Source organism: Pelophylax lessonae (assembly GCF_965119305.1).
Source record: "Pelophylax lessonae genome assembly, chromosome: 5".
In the NCBI taxonomy this organism is placed as follows: Eukaryota; Metazoa; Chordata; class Amphibia; order Anura; family Ranidae; genus Pelophylax; species Pelophylax lessonae.
Genome location: NC_138772.1, coordinates 228,895,229 through 228,917,027, shown reverse-complemented (window position 1 = coordinate 228,917,027; position 21,799 = coordinate 228,895,229). Strand labels below are relative to the sequence as shown.

At 44.7% G+C, this 21,799-nt stretch overlaps 1 protein-coding gene across 1 annotated transcript in view; it reads left to right on the top strand.

The window, feature by feature from the left end:
* The window catches only part of STX17 (syntaxin 17), a 194,427-nt gene that overhangs the window by 129,384 nt on the left and 43,244 nt on the right, over nt 1-21,799 (top strand). Inside the window, exon 5 of the mRNA XM_082259653.1 lies at nt 396-446. Within this exon, the coding sequence (XP_082115779.1) occupies nt 396-446 (51 nt within the window). The remainder of the gene's footprint in view (nt 1-395; nt 447-21,799) is intronic.

Below are 21,799 nucleotides of genomic sequence, written 5' to 3'. Positions count from 1 at the left end.
CCTGCACTCCTCTCCTGTGGCTCCGGGTCTTGTGCAGCATAGCCAAATTCCCGAAGCCGCACCATATTGGGAACAGATGTCGATCTTGTTTCCAAAGTGAGTGGGGGGGGGGGGGTTAAATAAGTCCTCAATAATTTCCTGCTGGGGTTTAGAGACTTTCTTGCCTTTGGGCATGTGGGTGACTAGGTCAAAACTGTATATTACAGCTGAAGTATATCACAGGGGGAAGGGAGCTGTCTAGGGACATGTCTTCACAGCGCCGTGTCTTGGCCTTGTCCCCAATGCTGCCATGTTTACTTATGTACTGTGTGTATATTATCTGATAAATGAAGGATCTCAGGCTTGTTTTGCATTTACATTTTTTACATTTTATTTTCTGTTCACTTTCCCATTAGGATTTACTTGACCTGAATGACATGGTTAATGAATTTTCGCACCTAGTACATGTAAGTATGCTGTTGTCTCTTACTTAAATTGCAATTCCCTGGAATTTCTAGTTGCCTCCTGTACACAACATGATTAGTCAATTGCTAAGTAGTAATCACGTTTTGTTGTGCTGATTGAATGCTCCGTGCAAAGTGGAAAAATGTGTCAGTGACACATATACATAAACACAGATGACAGAGGATGTAAATTGATTACATTTTATTGTCATAAGAAGGAATAATGTAATTTGCATTTACTAATTGACAGTAATATTTTTTCTACATGACAGTCTAATATAGGTACAGATAATACAATCAGTATATGCCACATTCTATCAGCCAATACCTGTTCTAAATTCATAAGTTTCCTTTGTTCACTGTACCTGTAAACATAATGAATATGAAGACATAATATGAGTATTGAACTACAGTATTCAGGTGGTCATTCAAAATATAACTTTTTGTACCAGACAATGATAGATGCCTGTTAGTTGGAGAAAACAAAACACCATAATGTGCACATTTGTGTTTTCCTACACTCTGCTTGTTAGTATGCTTCATGTTCGCAGGAAATACAGGGAGTGCAGAATTATTAGGCAAATTAGTATTTTGACCACATCATCCTCTTTATGCATGTTGTCTTACTCCAAGCTGTATAGGCTCGAAAGTCACTACCAATTAAGCATATTAGGTGATGTGCATCTCTGTAATGAGAAGGGGTGTGGTCTAATGACATCAACACCCTATATCAGGTGTGCATAATTATTAGGCAACTTCCTTTCCTTGGGCAAAATGGGTCAAAAGAAGGACTTGACAGGCTCAGAAAAGTCAAAAATAGTGAGATATCTTGCAGAGGGATGCAGCACTCTTAAAATTGCAAAGCTTCTGAAGCGTGATCATCGAACAATCAAGCATTTCATTCAAAATAGTCAACAGGGTCGCAAGAAGCGTGTGGAAAAACCAAGGCGCAAAATAACAGCCCATGAACTGAGAAAAGTCAAGCGTGCAGCTGCCAAGATGCCACTTGCCACCAGTTTGGCCATATTTCAGAGCTGCAACATCACTGGAGTGCCCAAAAGCACAAGGTGTGCAATACTCAGAGACATGGCCAAGGTAAGAAAGGCTGAAAGCCGACCACCACTGAACAAGACACACAAGCTGAAATGTCAAGACTGGGCCAAGAAATATCTCAAGACTGATTTTTCAAAGGTTTTATGGACTGATGAAATGAGAGTGAGTCTTGATGGATGGGCCCGTGGCTGGATTGGTAAAGGGCAGAGAGCTCCAGTCCGACTCAGACGCCAGCAAGGTGGAGGTGGAGTACTGGTTTGGGCTGGTATCAGCAAAGATGAGCTTGTGGGGCCTTTTCGGGTTGAGGATGGAGTCAAGCTCAACTCCCAGTCCTACTGCCAGTTTCTGGAAGACACCTTCTTCTAGCAGTGGTACAGGAAGAAGTCTGCATCCTTCAAGAAAAACATGATTTTCATGCAGGACAATGCTCCATCACACGCGTCCAAGTACTCCACAGCGTGGCTGGCCAGAAAGGGTATAAAAGAAGAAAAGCTAATGACATGGCCTCCTTGTTCACCTGATCTGAACCCCATTGAGAACCTGTGGTCCATCATCAAATGTGAGATTTACAAGGAGGGAAAACAGTACACCTCTCTGAACAGTGTCTTGGAGGCTGTGGTTGCTGCTGCACGCAATGTTGATGGTGAACAGATCAAAACAATGACAAAATCCATGGATGGCAGGCTTTTGAGTGTCCTTGCAAAGAAAGGTGGCTATATTGGTCACTGATTTGTTTTTGTTTTGTTTTTGAATGTCAGAAATGTATATTTGTGAATGTTGAGATGTTATATTGGTTTCACTGGTAAAAATAAATAATTGAAATGGGTATACAGTATATTTGATTTTTGTTAAGTTGCCTAATAATTATGCACAGTAATAGTCACCTGCACACACAGATATCCCCCTAAAATAGCTAAAACTAAAAACAAACTAAAAACTACTTCCAAAAATAGTCAGCTTTGATATTAATGAGTTTTTTGGGTTCATTGAGAACACGGTTGTTGTTCAATAATAAAATTAATCCTCAAAAATACTCATTTGCCTAATAATTCTGCACTACCTGTATGTTATTAACCGCTACCAATTACAGATACCAATTGTGGATTCTAATTTCATTCAAACCTAAAGTATAGTAAAAGTTATTTTTAAGAATACTGCGTAAATCCGATTTAATTACAGTGTTTCAACTTCCTGTGCAGGAACCCTTCTATTTTCTATCTTACCAGTGGTTGGCACTGAGCAATAGGGCTACTGGGTAGGATTACTGGCATGAAAGTGGGAAGCCATGAAAATTATTTAACTTGGACAGTAAGGATAATGTGCTCCTTGCCGGTGCCAGTAATCCACATTGGGAGCTGCTGGGTGAATCCCAGAAGAGGAACATTTGGAAGGATGTGATGATGGCAATATGGTGCTATTCGAACCTTGGACATCTGCAGGAAAAAATAAAAATTAAAGCTTAACTCGATGAAAAAAAGATTTTACTGATCCTTTTCCCACTGCAAAATTTTCCTTAAATGGTGCTGCCAGTTATGTGTACTTGAATTCCCCCCATCCAGGTCCCTCGCTGATGGCAGCTGTTTCATCAAAGTCAACAAAGTACAAGGTACAAAAGAAATTACGGAACTCTGTGGTGAATAGCTTGGGATTAATAATAAGGCCACCGTCAGGGGACTGTAAAGTAATGACCACAGGTGGTCTGGTATCCTGGTGGGCCAGGTAATTAAGAAGCCTGCAGGTGAGGAACTTTAGTGGGCTATGAGATATATTAAAGTAAAGGCAGACCTGGAGGGCTTTGGGATCATTAAAGTAGAACAGCAGAATGTTGGCAGGGGGGGATGCACCATTTACTTCATAGCAGGATGAGCAAGTTTGGGAGTGGAGGAACTTGACTGTAAAGGAAAAACAGGTGCCACTCTAAGTACAGTAGGAAGGCTTTAATATAAAATGGCAATTAAACACCATTGTACTCACAAACGAGTGTGTACAGGGAGCATCATATAGTAGTGTCAATGGTCCGTCCATGGGAGCAGTGATTCAGGATGGCTCCAGCGGTCTCAGACGCTCGGTAACAGCTGATGGATGTCCGCGCTTCCTGGTAGCTGGAACGCAGGGGCACTCTCCAACGTCCTTTGTAGATCTACTTACCACAATGTGGCTTATACAAAGCAGAAAGTGATGGCCATGGTAATCCTTAGATTCCTTGGTGGTTCCTGAAAATCCGTAAGAATCCTTTTCCTTTTTAGATAATCCCAGATATCCTCATAAAAACAAAAGGCTTTCCATAGTGAAGACCGTTTAAAATTTGGATTTATTGAGGTAATAAGACAATGGGATACTCACAAACATGTTAAAAACAAAGACATGTGGATATACACTCGGCTCGGTGGTTAGCTGCTCCCGCAGCGTGCGCTTCACCGACTGGATATCATGTGACAGACCGCTTGGCCAATGGCTAGACGCGTTTCGCTGTTGAACACGGCGTCTTCTGTAGCTAGCTAACCGAGCCTGTCACTGTGCTATAAATACTCATGCATTATGCGGCTCTTCCGGTTACCGCTCAGTGCTAACTAATTACTTATGTATTTCACTTAGCTGCGTGTTTGTAATGCTGTATTGCTATCTCGTGATTTAGTTAAATCTCAGATTTATTACAAATAAAAGATGATCTATACTGTGATTGCGATCATTATAATAGCCGATTTATGGACACACTGCCCTCTAGAGAGTGAATGTGGAACCTGCTCTCTTCATACGGCGTCTATTGGAGTCGTTCTATTATTAATCCTTTTAGGCTGGTGCCGTCTGCTCATATATAAATATCTGTTTGATTCTCATGATGTCTTTATTTTTAACATGTTTGTGAGTATCCCATTGTCTTATTACCTCAATAAATCCAAATTTTAAACGGTCTTCACTATGGAAAGCCTTTTGTTTTTATGAGGATATCTGGGATTATCTAAAAAGGAAAAGGATTCTTACAGATTTTCAGGAACCACCAAGGAATCTAAGGATTACCATGGCCATCACTTTCTGCTTTGTATAAGCCACATTGTGGTAAGTAGATCTACAAAGGGGGAAACCCCACAAGCAGCACGGAATAAGCACCAGCACTTTTATAATTTGGAAAAAAGGACTATTATATGGACTCTAGCATAGCACTATTTTTTGCACTTGTTTATTTATGATATTTAACAAGTCATTTTTTGCACAATTTTCAGCACAGCATAGAGATTTGCACTTTATGAAAATATTATTCTAATATCAATTATTTATTTATTATTCATGTATTAGAGAATTTTATGGTATTATATGTTATTTATGCACGTAAACACTTTGTAGCAGCGCCGCAATCACTGATCAACACATTTTAAAAAAAGCATTTGCACTTTTTTTCTTGCAGCAGGCAGCTCACATATATATTTATTCATTCAATATAATTTTTTGAGATCTATTCACCATAAGCGCGAGGTTTTTCAGTCTTACACTCTCCAACGTCACTTACCAGTCGTGACGTGATGATGCAGGTGGCGACGGGTTTGCGGAGCATGCTCTCCTTCCTCAGGCCTCTGTAGCGCCATCTTGGACAAGGGAAATTATAGGATGGATGCCAGTAAACATCCGCTGGGTCCTAAAGGCCATTACTTGCAGGTCCACAAGGGGCACAAATAAGGCGGCCAATAATACAATATGCTATATACAGATAGGGATATGCTATTTGGCGTGATTCATAATAAAACAGCAAAGAAACTATTAAAATGCACAAATACTAATTACGAATTATTCACACACCGGAAGCTATCAACATAAAAGTAAAATTAAAAACTCAACACTAGTGACACAGAACTGAAACTAAACATAATAGTGACAGTAATGATATCACCAATATACAAAATAATATATAGAATATATATATATATCAAACAATATATATAAACAAGATATATAATTGACTGTGAATCTTAATAATATCTTGATACATGATAAAATATAATAATAATAATAAAGAAAAATAAAATATAACAATAAAAATGAAGGAAAAAATAAGAAGAAAGAAGAATTAGAAGAAAAAGAATAAAAATATAATAATAAAATAAATAAAATGATAATGAATAAAGTGAAAAATGGTAAATAATGATAATGAAAATAGTAATAATAAAAATCGTAATGATAAAAATCAAAATCATATTAATAATAATAATAATAATAATAATAATAATACATGAAAATGATGATAAAAAGGAACTAATAAAAATCATAATAATAATAGCAATATATACGCATAAGGCTGCATGCTTGTGTCCATATTGCAGCCACATGGGAAAAGTTGCCAAAAAATGGAAAATGGCGTATTGGTAACTGTCAAAGTAGAATGTTGAGCTATGATGTCCAAATTTTAGATTAAAGAATTGGTTTATATTTCTTCATTGAGCCCCCCCCGGCACCAGAGTGTCCAGAGTATATATCCAGAATGCCTCTCTCTGGCATTAGCATTTGAAGCGTTGGGCTGTTGAGGAGGTAACTGGTATGGATTCCAAAATCCACACCCTGAGCCTAAGGGAGGATCGATCATGATGTACTAAAAATTGGCGGGGGACACTATGCTTGTTGTCTCCCGCTTCCACAAAAGGACGATGCTCTCCATACCTCTTTCTCAGGGTGCGGATAGTCCTCCCAACATAAAAAAGACCACATAGGCAAGTCAAACAGTAGATGACAAATTCCGTGGAACAATTATAAAACTTCCTAATGGGATAAGTTTTGCCTTTTGATGGTATTTTGGCCATGGGTCACATACTTACAAGTAAGGCACGTTTTTTTACGGCATTGGTACATGCCTGTAAGAGGAATAAGGCTTAGCTTTTGCATGGGAGATTGAATTTTGCTTTTTAATTTGCTAGCGGCTACCATGTTTTTAATGTTCCTGGCTCTCCTATATGCTACTCTAGGCCTAGATGGTAAACTCTCCCAAAGATGTGGATCCTCCAAAAGGATGGACCAATGTTTAGTTAACACTTGTTCCATTTTCTTAAATTTATTATGGAACTGTGTTACAAATCTGGGTGTGGTAAACTGTGTTTCCGGTGTAGCTTTCTTGTTTCTTATGTAACCTTTTAAATACGTATCGTGTGCTGCGTCCAAAAAGGGCTCAGGAAAGGCTTTATCAGCAATTTTTTTCTTTAATAAAGCACTCTGCTCTACATAATCCTCATCGTTATTACAATTTTTCCGTAGCCTACAGTACTGGCTTTTCAGGATATTTTGGATCCACCTAGGATGGTGGCAGCTCTGGAAGTGTAGGAATAAGTTGCCGGCCGTGGGCTTGGTGTCATTTTTTGCTTCAATTTTACCCTCTCTGTGATATAGCATAAGATCAAGAAATGCTAGTTCCACAGAGCTAGATACCGAGGCGAATTATAGATTATATGGGTTGGCATTGCAGTGGCTAACACATTCCAAAAATGTGGGTACGGAGCCATCCCAGATGACCACAATGTCATCAATATATCTCCCATAGAAAATTATATGGGAGATATATGGGTTGTTCTTCCAAATGTGGTTGGCCTCCCACATACCCATAGTCTAATTGGCATAGCTGGAGGCAAAATTTGCCCCCATAGCTGGGCCATTTGTTTGCAAATAAAAATCACTGTCGAATTCAAAATAGTTGTGGGTTAGACAAAAGCAAGTAGCATCCACAATGAATTGGGCCTGTGCTGGGTTTATAGTGCAAGAATCCATTAAAAATAAAGTAATGGCCTGGAGACCTACGGAATGGGGAATGGATGTATAGAGAGAATTCACATCCAGGGATGCCCATAAGTACGTGGGTTCCCAGGTATAAGGTGTCAAAAGTTCTAACAGATGGACTCCATACCTAATGTAAGACGGCAGGTCCTGCGCCAAAGGCTGTAGGAACTGATCCACATACTGAGAGAAAGAGTTTGTAATACTCTCCATGGACGCAACTATAGGTCTACTGGGCGGGTTCTCTTGGTCCTTATGCACCTTAGGGATGTGGTAGAAGTATGGTGTGGAGTAGAAATCTCTGTGAATAAACGCATGTTCAAATTTATTTATGATCCCATCCTCCTTAGCCTGTGCTGTAATTTATTTATGATCCCATCCTCCTTAGCCTGTGCTGTAAGTGCTTGGGCTTCAGTTATGAAACCTGGTAATGGATCATTTTTAAGTTTTATATGTGGTTGTGTCATTCAATAATGGCTGGGCCTCCTTGAGGTAGTCCGCTCTGTTCTGGACTACAATACCTCCTCCCTTATCTTTCATCCTAACAATCAAAACATGATTGTTAGACAAGTCAGTAAGAGCTTTCCTTTCATTTTGGGTCAGATTGAAGTATTTATATAAAGACGATTTATTATTATGATTAATGTTACACATGTTTTTAATGTCAATGAAAACCACCTGATAAAATGTTTGGACATATGGACCCTTGGACTGCACAGGATTAAACCTGTATTTAGGTTGAAAGCTTGTATGCTGCACAGGTGGAGACGTAGAGGGGTGTTGTGTGAAGAGGACCAAATCCTCATCTTCATCTCTAATGTAAAGTTCCTCTAGAAGTTGTCCAATGGCATCAATCTCTGAAACGGGTTGCGTCTCCTCAATCAGAGAAACTGACTGTATGGAGTTATTTTTAGAGGTCTGTACACTGAAATGTCATTTCAGGGTGAGTAACCGTACAAAGCTATTCAGATCTTTATAGAGTGTGAATGGGTTGGGAGATGAGGATGGAGCAAAATTAAGCCCTCTGACTCAGACAAGGCATGTGAAGAAAGATTAAAGATTTTTATTGTTTCACAAGTCTCACTCTTTTCCTTGTTAGAGTCATTTTTCCATTTTTCACTTTATTCATTATCATTTTATTTATTTTCTTATTATTTTTCTTTTTCTTCTAATTCTTCTTTTTGTTATTTTTTCCTTCATTTTTATTTTTATATTTATTTTTACTTGTATCTTTCTTTATTATTATTATATTTTATTTCTTTCCACAGATTCTCGATTGGATTCAGGTCTGGACTTTGACTTGGCCATTCTACCACCTGGTTATGTTTATTTGTGAACCATTCCATTGTAGATTTTGCTTTATGTTTTGGATCATTGTCTTGTTGGAAGACAAATCTCTGTCCCAGTCTCAGGTCTTTTGCAGACTCCATCAGGTTTTCTTCCAGAATGGTCCTGTATTTGGCTCCATCTATCTTCCCATCAATTTTAACAATCTTCCTTGTCCCTGCTGAAGAAAAGCAGGCCCAAACCATAATGCTGCCACCATCATGTTTGACAGTGGGGATGGTGTGTTCAGGGTGATGAGCTGTGTTGCTTTTATGCCTAACATAACGTTTTGCATTGTTGCCAAAAGTTTGATTTTGGTTTCATCTGACCAGAGCACCTTCTTCCACATGTTTGGTGTGTCTCCCAGGTGGCTTGTGGCAAACTTTACACGACACTTTTTATGGATATCTTTAAGAAATGGCTTTCTTCTTGCCACTCTTCCATAAAGGCCAGATTTGTGCAGTATATGACTGATTGTTGTCCTATGGACAGAGTCTCCCACCTCAGCTGTAGATCTCTGCAGTTCATCCAGAGTGATCATGGGCCTCTTGGCTGCATCTCTGATCAGTCTTCTCCTTGTATGAGCTGAAAGTTTAGAGGGACGGCCAGGTCTTTGTAGATTTGCAGTGGTCTGATACTCCTTCCATTTCAATATTATCGCTTGCTCCTTGGGATGTTTAACCACTTCAATACCGAGTCATTGTAAAATGACGTCGGCAACATGGCTTTAGCGATCCGGGCCGCCGTCATATGACGGCGCCCGGATCTCCCCGCTACTGCGCGCCCCCGGGGGGTGAGGCTTGTCCCTCGGACTGAGCCCAACCCCGATCAAGGTAAACAGCCAATAAAATTGGCTGTTTGACACAGCCGATCACGTGGTAATCACAGCCGATCACATGAGCGGCTCCAGCGCGAGCCGCTCGTTCCTTTCTTAATGCGCACCCCCCGGGGGCGCGCAGCGCGGCGATCGGGGACGAGGCTCGTCCCTCGGACAGAGCCCATCCCCGATCTAGGTGGCTCTTTACCACGTGACCGGCTGTGTCCAATCACAGCCGGTCACAAATGTCATCAGAGAACACGGTAACTGTCACCGTGTTCTCCTCCTCACACACTGATCCTGTGTGAGGAGGAGATTGTGGTAACAGCTAGTTACCAAGTACAGTGCACCCCAACCACACTGATTGCCCCCCCCCCAATAAAAAGCACCTGTCACTAGCCCATCAAAGTACCCGAGTACCTGACACCAGCCCATCAGGTACTCTGATGACAGGTACTCGGGTACTCTGATGGGCTGATGACAGGTACTCTGATGGGCTGGTGACAGGTACTCGGGTACTCTGATGATGGGTACTCGGGTACTCTGATGACAGGTACTCGGGTACTCTGATGACAGGTACTCGGGTACTCTGATGACAGGTACTCGGGTACTCTGATGACGGGTACTCGGGTACTCTGATGACGGGTACTCGGGTACTCTGATGACGGGTACTCGGGTACTCTGATGACAGGTACTCGGGTACTCTGATGACAGGTACTCGGGTACTCGTCATCGGAGTACCTGTCACCTACCCATCAGAGTACCCAAGTACCTGTCACCTACCCATCAGAGTACCCGAGTACCTTCCACCTGCTCATCAGAGTACCTGACACCTGAAGTACCCGAATACTTGCCACCTGCTCATCAGTACCCATCACTACTCATCAGTACTCATCAGTACTCATCAGTACCCATCAGTACCTATCACCTATCAGTATCAGTACTGATCATCCGTACCCATCAGTACAGTATCAGTATCACCTATCAGTATCAGTACTACTCATCAGTACCTATCACCTGCCTGTCACCTGCCCATAAGAGTACCCGAGTACCTGTCACCTGCCTATCGGAGTACTCGAGTACCTGCCAATTGCTCATCAGTACCAGAGTACCTGTCACCTGCCCAGCAAAGTACCCGAGTACCTGTCACCCTTCATACAGCCACCATGTCTAAGTCCAAAAAGGTTTATATACGTTCTCCGTTTAAACCTAAATACCGGTGTTATGGCAGCAGATAGCTGCCATAACCCTGGTATTTTTTTAAACGGTGGACGGTTGGCTTTCCGATAAGGGTGGTCCCAGCGGCAGATTCGCCGCGGGATCAACCTTCCGGGGTGGCGGAAGAGGTGCCCCCCCCCCTCCCGCCGCATTCTGGTCCTTTTTCCCGCTTACCGGACCCGGCAGCGGGCAAAACGATCCGGTCCCAGATCCTCACAGATAGGATGTCGAGTGAGGGCAAGCTTGCCCTCACTCGACTCTATGGTCTTGGAGGACCGGAGCTACGGCAAACGTCGTTGCCTAGCAACCAGTTTAAAGGTCCCTTTTTTTTTTTTTCATTTTATTTAATTTTTTTTTTTTTTCTATCTTTTAGTGTACTTGTTAGATCTGAGGACTTTTTGACCCCAGATCTCACAAAAGAGGTCCTGTCGTGCCTTTTTCTATTACAAGTAATGTTTACATTTCTTGTAATAGAAATAAAAATTATCAATTTTTTTTTTTTAAAAAAAAGTGTAAAAATAAAAAATAAATAGTAAAAAAAAAAAAATTAAAGCGCCCTGTCCCCGCGAGCTCACGCACAGAAGCGAACGCATACGGAAACCCCGCCCACATATGTAAACAGTGTTCAAACTACACATGTGAGGTATCGTCGCGATCGTTAGAGCAAGAGCAATAATTTGAGCCCCAGACCTCCTCTGTAACTCTAAGATAGCAACCTGTAGAAATTTTTAAAGTGTCGCCTATGGGGATTTTTAAGTACCAAAGTTTGTCACCATTCTGTGAGCGTGCGCAATTTTGAAGCATGACATGTTGGGTATCTATTTACTCGGCGTAACATTATCTTTCACATTATGGAAAACAATTGGGCTAACTTTACTGGTTTCTTATTTTTTAATTCAAAAAAGTGAATTTTTTCCCAAAAAATTGCGCTTGGAAGACCGCTGCGCAAATACGATGTGATAAAAAAATATTGCAATAATCTCCATTTTATTCTCTAGGGTCTCTGCTAAAAAAATATATAATGTTTTGGGGTTCTAAATAGTTTTCTAGCAAAAACAAATGATTTTAGCTTGTAAACACCAAATGTCAAAAATAGGCCTAGGCAAGTGGCTAGGATGCATGATGATGCTCCTTGGATGTTGGGCCCCTCTATATGGCTAGGCTGTGAAAAAGTCTCACACATGTGGTATTGCCATACTCAAGAGGAGTGGCAGAATGTATTTTGGGGTGTCATTTTTGCTATGTACATGCTATGTGTTAGGAATATCCTATAAATTGACAACTTTGTGTAAAAAAAAAAAGTTTTTATTTTTTCCCCACATTTTCCAAAAACTTGTGGAAAAAAATGACATGTTCAAAGGACCCATAATGCCTCATAGAATATACGTTGGAGTGTTTGCTTTCCAAAATGGGGTCATTTTGTGGACTTTTCCATTGTATTGGTGCTCTAGGGCCTTGAAAAGTGTGATAGGTAGTAAGAAAGTTTTATGTGTATTTATGCTCCTAAAACGCCTTATGGTGCTACTTGGACGTGGAGTCTCTTTTTGTGGCCAGGCTGTGTAAAAGTCTCACACATGTGGTATCACCATACTCAGAAGGAGTAGCAGAATGAATTTTGGGGTGTCATTTTTGCTGTGTACATGCTATGTGTTAGAAATAGCTTATAAATTGACAACGTTTTGGGGAAAAAAAAGAAAAAAAAATTTCTTCATTTTCCCAAGAATTGTGGGAAAAAATTATAACTTCAAAAAACTCACCATGCCTCTTACTAAATACCTTGGACTGTCTACTTTACAAAAAGGGGTAATTTGGGGGTATTTGTACTGTCCTGACATTTCAGGGCCTCAAGAAAGGCCATCAGTACATCTGGTGTGATCAATTTTCAGTAATTGGTACCATAGCTTCTAGACTCAATAACTTTCACACAGACTAAATAATATACACTCATTTGGGTTAATTTTACCAGAGATATGTAGCAGTATAAATTTTGGCCCAAATGTATGAAGAAAAATTAATTTTTTGCAAAATTTTATAATAGAAACTAAAAAAAAGTGTTTTTTTTTGCAAAATTTTTGCTCTTTTTTTGCTTATATCACGAAAAAAAAAACCCCAGTTGTGATCAAATACCACCAAAAGAAAGCTCTATTTGTGTGAAAAAAATGATAAAAATTTTGTTTGGTTACAGTGTAGCATGACTGAGCAATTGTCATTCAAAGTGTGAGAGTGCTGAAAGCTGAAAATTGGTCTGGGCAAGAAGGGGGTCTAACGGCTCTGTATGGAAGCGGTTAAAGCTTGGGAAATATTTTTGTATCCAAATCCAGCTTTAAACTTCTCCACAAAAGTATCCCGGACCTGCCTGGTGTGTTCCTTGTTCTTCATGATGCTCTCTGCGCTTTAAATGGACCTCTGAGACTATCAGTGCAGGTGCATTTATACGGAGACTTGATTACACACAGTTGGATTATATTTATCATCATTAGTCATTTAGGTCAACATTGGATCATTCAGAGATCCTCATTGAACTTTTTGGAGTTTGGATAGAGTTTGCACTGAAAGTAAAGGGGCTGAATAATTTTGCACGCCCAATTTTTCAGTTTTTTATTTGTTAAAAAACTTTGAAATATCCAATAAATTTTGTTCCACTTCATGATTGTGTCCCAATTGTTGATTCTTCACAAAAAATTAGTTTTAGATCTTTGTTTGAAACCTGAAATGTGGCAAAAGGTGGAAAAGTTCAAGGGGGCCGAATACTTTCGCAAGGCACTGTATATGATGCTCCCTGTACATACTCGTTTGTGAGTACATTGGTGTTTAATTGCCATTTTATATTAAAGCCTTCCTACTGCACTTAGAGTGGCCCCTGTTTTTCCTTTACAGTTTCCCTCAAGTTTTCTTCTTACTTGCATCAGAGCAGCCTTCAGTGCTAAGGAATATTGCATACATATGGACTTGTGCGGTGCAGGTGCAGGTTTAAAAATAATATAACATGTTTGGCAATGTGTTACAGTACATGGCAAAGAAAAAAGTTGGTGTTTTTTCTGTGATAGATGTTAATGCTGGATCACAGTAAATCTACCGTGGTGCATGTGATGGTGGCGGGTATCAGACCCCTGGCCTTCTCATCCAACTCGTTACCAAGGACCAGGCAATCTCACACTCTGCCGCCACTTGCGTAACAATGCCACTCTCAGCTGCACCTGGCACAACGATTTTCCAGCTTGCGGGACCACAATCTAGATGCCAGCAGGCTGAGAGCGATTGTCACCGGGCTAATTAAGCAATTAACCCTTTCTCTGCCACCAACGCTACGTTTGAGCCCAGCGGACGCTCGTAATTTTAGAAATACCAATTATGATTTTAGAATAATCATCTGTAACACGCACTGTCACCGCAGACAGGAAGGTCCAGAGGATTTATTCTAGACAGCAGCGCTCTTCAAGAGACAGGTTCTTGGGTAGCTTTGCATTAAGAGCTTAGTGACAAGATAAACACTTTTCAAAATAAGGTTTAATAAAAAGGTTAAAATTGGTGCAAAATAAAAATATTTACAGAAAAATGGATAACAAAGAAATAGAGACACAATTCAGCAATTTAGAAAAATAAGATAAAGAATTTGAAATGAAGGTACTTGCATTCAATGTCCTTGTATTATCGGAGTTCAGAAGCTGAGCCAGTTCCCAAAGTGATAGATAGATGTTTTCTTCTTTGATGGTACAGGAGAACTGAAAAAAACATCTGCTTCTTTCCTTTTCTCTGAGACCCCAGGGGGTGTCACCAGAGGTCCTTGATCAATAAACACAGTGACCCAGGGCGGCCCTAGGCTCAGACAATGGCAAGGATCCTCCCGTTTAGACAGATCTTTAACATAATTCATATCTTCCAATATCTACCAGCGGCCTTCTTGAAACTGATATATTATTGTGCCGCATTGAATTTTACATCCATAGACACCAAACACAGGTTATCTCCAAGTAACCTCTGATCCGTAAGGCATCTGACAGCTAGCTTGTCCTTCCATAGGAGCAAACGTGATCATGTATGATCTCGTTCCATTCAGTATTTTATTTCTCATCCAAATATATACTTTTTGTTAATGTGTCATGTTCCTGTCTGCATTTATGAATTGGGTATGGATTTGTTACATGTATTAGGTACATCTCAAATTAACAATTTGGCTGGGGAATTTACAACCCAGCCTGATCAGCCTTAGTGGACATCTGCCAGGATGTGCTGAGATAAGGTTCCTAGATAAGGTTCTTTGAAGTAACAGCTCTTTTGAAGCTCGCATTCTTAAGTTAATTGACCCAAGAGTTAATTAGCTCGAGGAGGGGGCTGGGTGAGTGAGTGGCTTTTCAAACTGTCATGGCAGCTGGAGTAACACAAAATGGTTGCTTGACAAAATGGTGTCCCAGTGCAGGATACCATTACACCTCCCCCCTCAGGCGGTTGCATAGGAGGGGACTGCAATTTCCCTCCTGACGCAACCAACTGTTGCAGGCTCACTTTGTCACCCCACAGGTCCACCTCGCTAAGCCGTTCACCTGTGTGCGGTCTGGTCCAATAGTATTGCTGGAGAACCAAGTTCCCTCTGAGGAGTGGGTTGTTCTTCCTATCAATACAGTTTGGCAGAAAACGTGGTTTGTGATGGGCGAGCGTCCGTGGTGCCCACATGATCACAAGACACCTCTGCTCAGGGATGGCATCTGGCCCAAAGTTAGTGGCATAGGGTTGTGTCGGGACTGGGCGTTTAAATTCCGGGCCCCACGTCCTAGGTGCACTGGCCAGTACCTCCGTCAGGGCCGGACGGTCCTTTTGACACACTGGCGTCAATGATGCCAGTTTAACCAGGGTACCGTTGGATTGGTCAGTCACAGGTTCAGCTGAGCCACTATAGTCGCACCCTAGCATCCTCCTGTAGCCAGCTGTACCCAGGAATGACGTAACCAATGTTTTGGTTTGAGGAATAGGCCAGGTCCTGGTAGCCTCAGTTCCAGATCTCTGGGTTCCTACTCCTCACTGCTGTTCCCAGTACCAAACCACTGACATGTCCATCTGACAGTTACTGATCAGAACTGTCAAACTAGGCCATGCCAGATTGTTTGGGACTGCTGACAGGAGCCCTGGGTGTCCCACCCAGACAGGGCCAAACACTACCAGGCCCCTAAAGCAGGCCACTGCACAAGGTTCAACCCCTCCCCGTTGATCACGCATGACCCTTAGGGAGGTGTCTGATGCATTCTCAACCCCATCTAGCATTGTCTTAGATGCAGTCAAGCCACATGGAGTGGTGAAGACTTGCTTGTCCTGAGCCTTCCAGGTTAGAGGGTTTGGTCCACGCCCCCTGCTCAGGTTCAAGGTGGTTAGGCAGCGGGCACCAGCCAGCTGCTTTGACACCTCATGGTTCCTGGGCACGGGGTAGGCCACAACCGCAGGGCTGGCATTCAGCCTGCTAAAGGCTACACAAAGCCTTCTCTTGGTCTCCTGTTCCCCATCGGCCTGCGCCTCCTGTGAGACAGGGGAGGTTGCAGGTATGGGGGGAGCAGACACCCAGGCGCCCACCTCATGGACGTCATGGTGTGCCCTCCCATGGTCTCCAATATCTCTGACACGGCATGCTGTAAGCACTGCCAGCAGCATAGATACCTGGAGGGAGAAGGGTGGTTTCGGCTCAAGGCCCAAGCCCACTCCCTGAGTGTCATCTACCGCTAACAGGACATCTGTCTTTCCCAGTTCAGGGGGTACTAACTTTGCCCCTGGCATGTGCTGTGCTAGGACGCTGTGTAAGAATCAGGTTAAGCCACAAACCCTGGTGCTTCACTCCAGGCCTGGTCCTTCTGATCTCACAGGGATCCTTACAAACCAGATCAATTGACACCTTCAATACATGTTGGTGAGGTTGACTGGACACAATATGCAGCTGTTTAACCCCTTCAGTCTCCAGGCCTCCTGCCTGTTGGCCTGTCACACCTATCTGCTCTCTGTCCCAGTCAAACTGTTGTTTACTCTTCTCAGCAGGGGGCCAATCAGCTCCACTCCTGAGTTGCTTGAGAGTCTGGTCGATCTGCAGTGCTGGCTTACAGGCGGAACTACAAGTCCCAGCCAGACGTCCTGTGGCAAACAAAGACAGCTGCTGAGGCTTAACAGAGGTGGAGTCCACAGGGTCAGAACAGGGAGAGGGCACAGAGACCTCCTCCTGCTGTTCTACGACCAGGGCCTGCATCTCTGCTGCCTTTGCAACACTGCGAGTGACCACCAACCTTGGCAAAACATCATTCGCATTATCATCATTAGCATCATCAGTATCATCATCATCAGCATTATTAAAGCATACCCCTGGTAACTTCACAGGCAAGGGGGCCTCCTCTCCTTCAGAAGATGGAGGACCTGGTAATTCAACTCTACCCTTCCCCTCCCCCTCCCTCTGTCAATCCATAGGTTGCCCAGACATTAGCCCAACATCTGCACACAGTACCTTGTTAAGTCCAGAGAGTTCAAGGGTGCTCTTAGCAGGGGTGTAGTAAGAAACAAGGGTACCTAAATTGGCACCCAACAAAACAGCTGTGGGGATTTCCTCAGAGACTCCCACCTCCCTCATCCCACTTCCAGCACCCCAATCAATGAAAACATGGGCACGGGGTACTCGTGAGTGGGTCCCCCTGACTCCAGTGAGGGTAAAAAACTTTCCAGGGATGATGTCCCTTCTTATCACTTCTGGTTTGACCAAGGTGACTTCAGCTCCTGTGTCCCGGAAACCAGTTACAGTCCGGTTGCCCGCGGTGACTGACTGCAAGTTGGCGGCGGTCACTCGGGATCTCCTGCGGACAAACAGCACTGAGGAAGAGTTGCTGGCCGGCTGACCAGGTGATGTCATCTTCTTCTGCTCAGGGCACTATGTCCTGAGATGTCCAGCTTTCCCACAGGTGTAGCATCTGCGGGTGTCAGTTGCAGTGAAGATGACACCAGGGATTTCAGGTGCTGGTTGCTGGGGAACATGACTCATAGGTGCAGGAGGTGTTTCCATGTGCGATTTCCCTCCTTTCGTGCCATACAGAGGAGCCTTGCGATGGTCAGATACCAGAGTGTGGATGTAGGTATCTGCCAGTTCTGCTGCTGCTTGGGCAGAGGTTGGCTTCCGTTCCAACACAAACTGTCTGACGTCTCTAGGACAGATGTGCAAGAGTTGATCTCCAATCATAAGATCCTCCAGGGACTCAAAAGAAATGGCGTTCAAGTCTTTAGTCCACTGTGGTGCGTAAGTGACTTACCACATCCATATGAGTCCCCAGGCCCCTTTTGCAGAGACCTAAATCGCTTCCGGTACACTTCCGGAGTCAACTGGTATTTTTGGATGATCGCAGCCTTTATGGCCTCAAAATCGACATCCTGTGTTGTCACGGCACTGCCGCGTACTCACCTGAGTCTGGGCGCCTGCGGCGTTCTTGCAACAGAGTCTCGGTGCTTGCCGGTCGCAGAGACACCCCCTCCAGGTCTGCGGTGGCTCCTTCTCCTCCCCTCACCTCTGAGGACTGCAGCGGCACACTGTCTGGGCAAGATGGCGGCCGCCATGCAGTTAGTGTTTTACACAGAGGGAGAGAGGAGAGTTGAAGATCTGGTAAGATCAGGTTCTATGAAGCAAACCAAGATGGCGCTGGGTCTCTTAGGGAGGTGGGAGGTGGCGGGTCATGTGATCCTGGCTCCCTATATAAACCAAGCACACCTTCCAGTCAGTGCTTGGTTATTTTCCTTGCTCCTGTGTGTCTGCTAATTGCATTGTCTGTGTTCCTGGTTCCTGATCCTTTCTCCCTCAGATGGATACCCCTTGATTGCCTGCCAGACCTGACTCCAGAGTTGTCGACCTTACCTCCTCCTCTTCATTAAAGGACTCCGTGCCACCACAGACCCTACGGAGCCCTGTTCCCACTTCCAGGGACTCCTGAGGGTCGTGATTGTAAGGGAGTGCTGTTCCATTGCAACTGGGTTCCCTCTCCACTGCAAGACTCCAGGTGGGTTGTGACATAATAACCAAGCCGCAAAAATGGAACCCGCAGGGACAGCCGAAGCTATTACTGCTCTCACCCAACAGATGACAGCCTTGGCTCAAGCCGACCAAGATCTACGAGCCAGTAACGCTATGCTTCTTCAACATGAACAAAGAAGGGCTCAGTCTGTACCCCTTCCAGACTCACCCCCAGCCAGTGTTGCCAACCCCCCGGAGTGAAATTTACTGGCAGAACATCCAAAATTTACGGACGGCACCAATTTTTAACTGGCACTGCAAAAATGTACATAAAATAGCCGTTTTCAGTGCTAAACCGTGCAAATATGAATAATTAAACTATAAACATGTAGATAGTGCTATTAGCAATGAGTTTAAGTTAAACAAAAGTCAGTGCCCACTTATGTTATTGTATTCTCTCCCCCTTACATCAGTGACCCCCCCCCCCCTATCAGACTGGTCTGGCGGCGCTCTCTCACTGACCTCCCCTCAGGTGCACTGTGCAGGGCTCAGTCAGACGGCTCTGGTCTCCACTCCGCAGGCCGGGACCCCACACATCTAACTTCTCCCGTGACCCCCATCCCGGCGGCGCTCTCACTCTTGACTCCTCTCCAGACTCGACTGCAGACACGATAAAAGAAAAGAGATGGTTAGAGACTGCGGGCATTGAACAGGAGGTGGTCAGAGACTGCGGACATTGAACAGGAGGTGGTCAGAGACTGCGGACATTGAACAGGAGGTGGTCAGAGACTGCGGACATTGAAGAGGAGGTGGTCAGAGACTGCGGACATTGAACAGGAGGTGGTCAGAGACTGCGGACATTGAACAGGAGGTGGTCAGAGACTGCGGACATTGAACAGGAGGTGGTCAGAGACTGCGGACATGATACAGGAGGTGGTCAGAGGCTGCGGACATGGTACAGGAGGTGGTCAGTGGCTGCGGACATGATACAGGAGGTGGTCAGAGGCTGCGGACATGATACAGGAGGTGGTCAGAGGCTGCGGACATGGAACAGGAGGTGGTCAGAGACTGCGGACATGGAACAGGAGGTGGTCAGAGGCTGCGGACATGGAACAGGAGGTGGTCAGAGGCTGCGGACATGGAACAGGAGGTGGTCAGAGGCTGCGGACATGGAACAGGAGGTGGTCAGAGACTGCGGACATGGAACAGGAGGTGGTCAGAGGCTGCGGACATGATACAGGAGGTGGTCAGAGACTGCGGACATGGAACAGGAGGTGGTCAGAGACTGCGGACATGGAACAGGAGGTGGTCAGAGGCTGCGGACATGATACAGGAGGTGGTCAGAGACTGCGGACATGGAACAGGAGGTGGTCAGAGACTGCGGACATGAAACAGGAGGTGGTCAGAGGCTGCGGACATGGAACAGGAGGTGGTCAGAGACTGCGGACGTGGAAGTGCCCTCCTCATCCCTCACAGTAGTTTCTTCCTATGTCCCCCTTCATATTAGCATATCAGTGTCCTCCTCCTAAGTCCCTTTCACCTCTCCATAGCCATATCAGTGACATTACTGCAGAGTGAAGCTGTGACACTGCCTGTGGAGAGGTGAAGGGGGCACAGGAGCAGGACACTGATGTCCTCTGCCCCCTGACTCATCTCTCTACTCCAGTCTGCTCTGCTAGCTGTCGGAGGCTCGGAGCCCCACTCACCAGTCCTCTTCTCTTGCTGGGAGTTGTAGTGCTACCACATCTGAGACTTGTAGTCTCTCTCACTCCAGCCAGGGGATGCTGGGAGTTGTAGTGCTACCACACCTGAGACTTGTAGTCCCTCTGACCCCAATCAGGGCATGCTGGGAGTTGTAGTGCTACCACACCTGAGACTTGTAGTCCCTCTGACCCCAATCAGGGCATGCTGGGAGTTGTAGTGCTACCACACCTGAGACTTGTAGTCTCTCTTACTCCAGCCAGGGCATGCTGGGATTTGTAGTGCTATCACACATGAGACTTTTAGTCCCTCTGACCTCAGTCAGGGCATGCTGGGAGTTATAGTGCTACCACACCCGAGACTTGTAGTCCCTCTGATCTCAGACAGGGCATGCTGGGAGTTGTGGTTCCTCTAACCTCAGCTAGGGTATGCTGGGAGTTGTAGTGCCCCCCCCTAATCACCTCTCTAGGCGGCCTTCCAGGTCCCGGATCTGGAGTTGGTAGAAGTCTTTGCTCTCCTCAGTGACCGGCTCCCCTCTGGTCCTCTCCTCCGTCTTCTTCTCCTTCTTCCCGGCAGCGCTCCCTTCTACAAAGTCCCGCTGCTAGGCAACCACAAGGGGGGAGGCGCGGCCGGACACACCCACTGGGATGATAGACTGGGAGGGCTTCACTAGGGGCTGGGGGCGGGATTTCAGGAGCAGAGTGCCATGCTGTTGATTTTAATTCCACAAGTGATGGGCGGGGATAGTTGACGCGCAGCGCTTGGTGTGCGAGAGAGGGAGGGGGGAAGCTGGGGCTGACGTCACATGAGAGAAGAGAAGAGAACTCGGCTCGCTTCGGGGATCTCCGAATCCGGAACTGCGCGCCGCGCACGCGCAGTTCTAACCTTTCCGCCTCCGCCATAGATTTACTGGCACTTTTCTCCTGCTACGGGCATTTACGGGCAGGAGAAAAGTGCCCTGATTTTACGGGCTGTCCGTAAATCTACGGGCGGTTGGCAACACTGCCCCCAGCCACTGGTCCGGTACTAACTGCATTCCCAGAACCAGCCATTCCTATGCCTGACAAGTTTACTGGAAAGAAGTCTGAACTGCGATCATTCATCACAGCTTGTGAACTATTCTTCGTCCTAAAACCACGCACCTACCCCAATGATTATGTGAAGGTCCGCACAACCATTGCCTTGCTGTCAGGTCAACCACAAACCTGGGCACACCAACTCCTGCACTCAAAAAGTCCAATATTGGAGACCTGGGACTCTTTTGCCGCAGCTATGCGTACATTATATGATGACCCTTTGAGACCCTCCGCTGCTCGCTCAGCCCTTCGTTCCCTCCAGCAAGGAAGAAGACCTGTGGAGGACTACACCACGGATTTCCGGGAGTTGGCGTCTGACACTGGTTATAATGAAACTGGCCTGATAGAACAGTACCGACTAGGACTATCCGAGGCCTTAAAAGATGAATTAGCCAGAGTTGGGGTACCCCCTTCCTTGGAGGGTCTGATCCTCCTAGTCACCCAATTAGACCGACGCTTC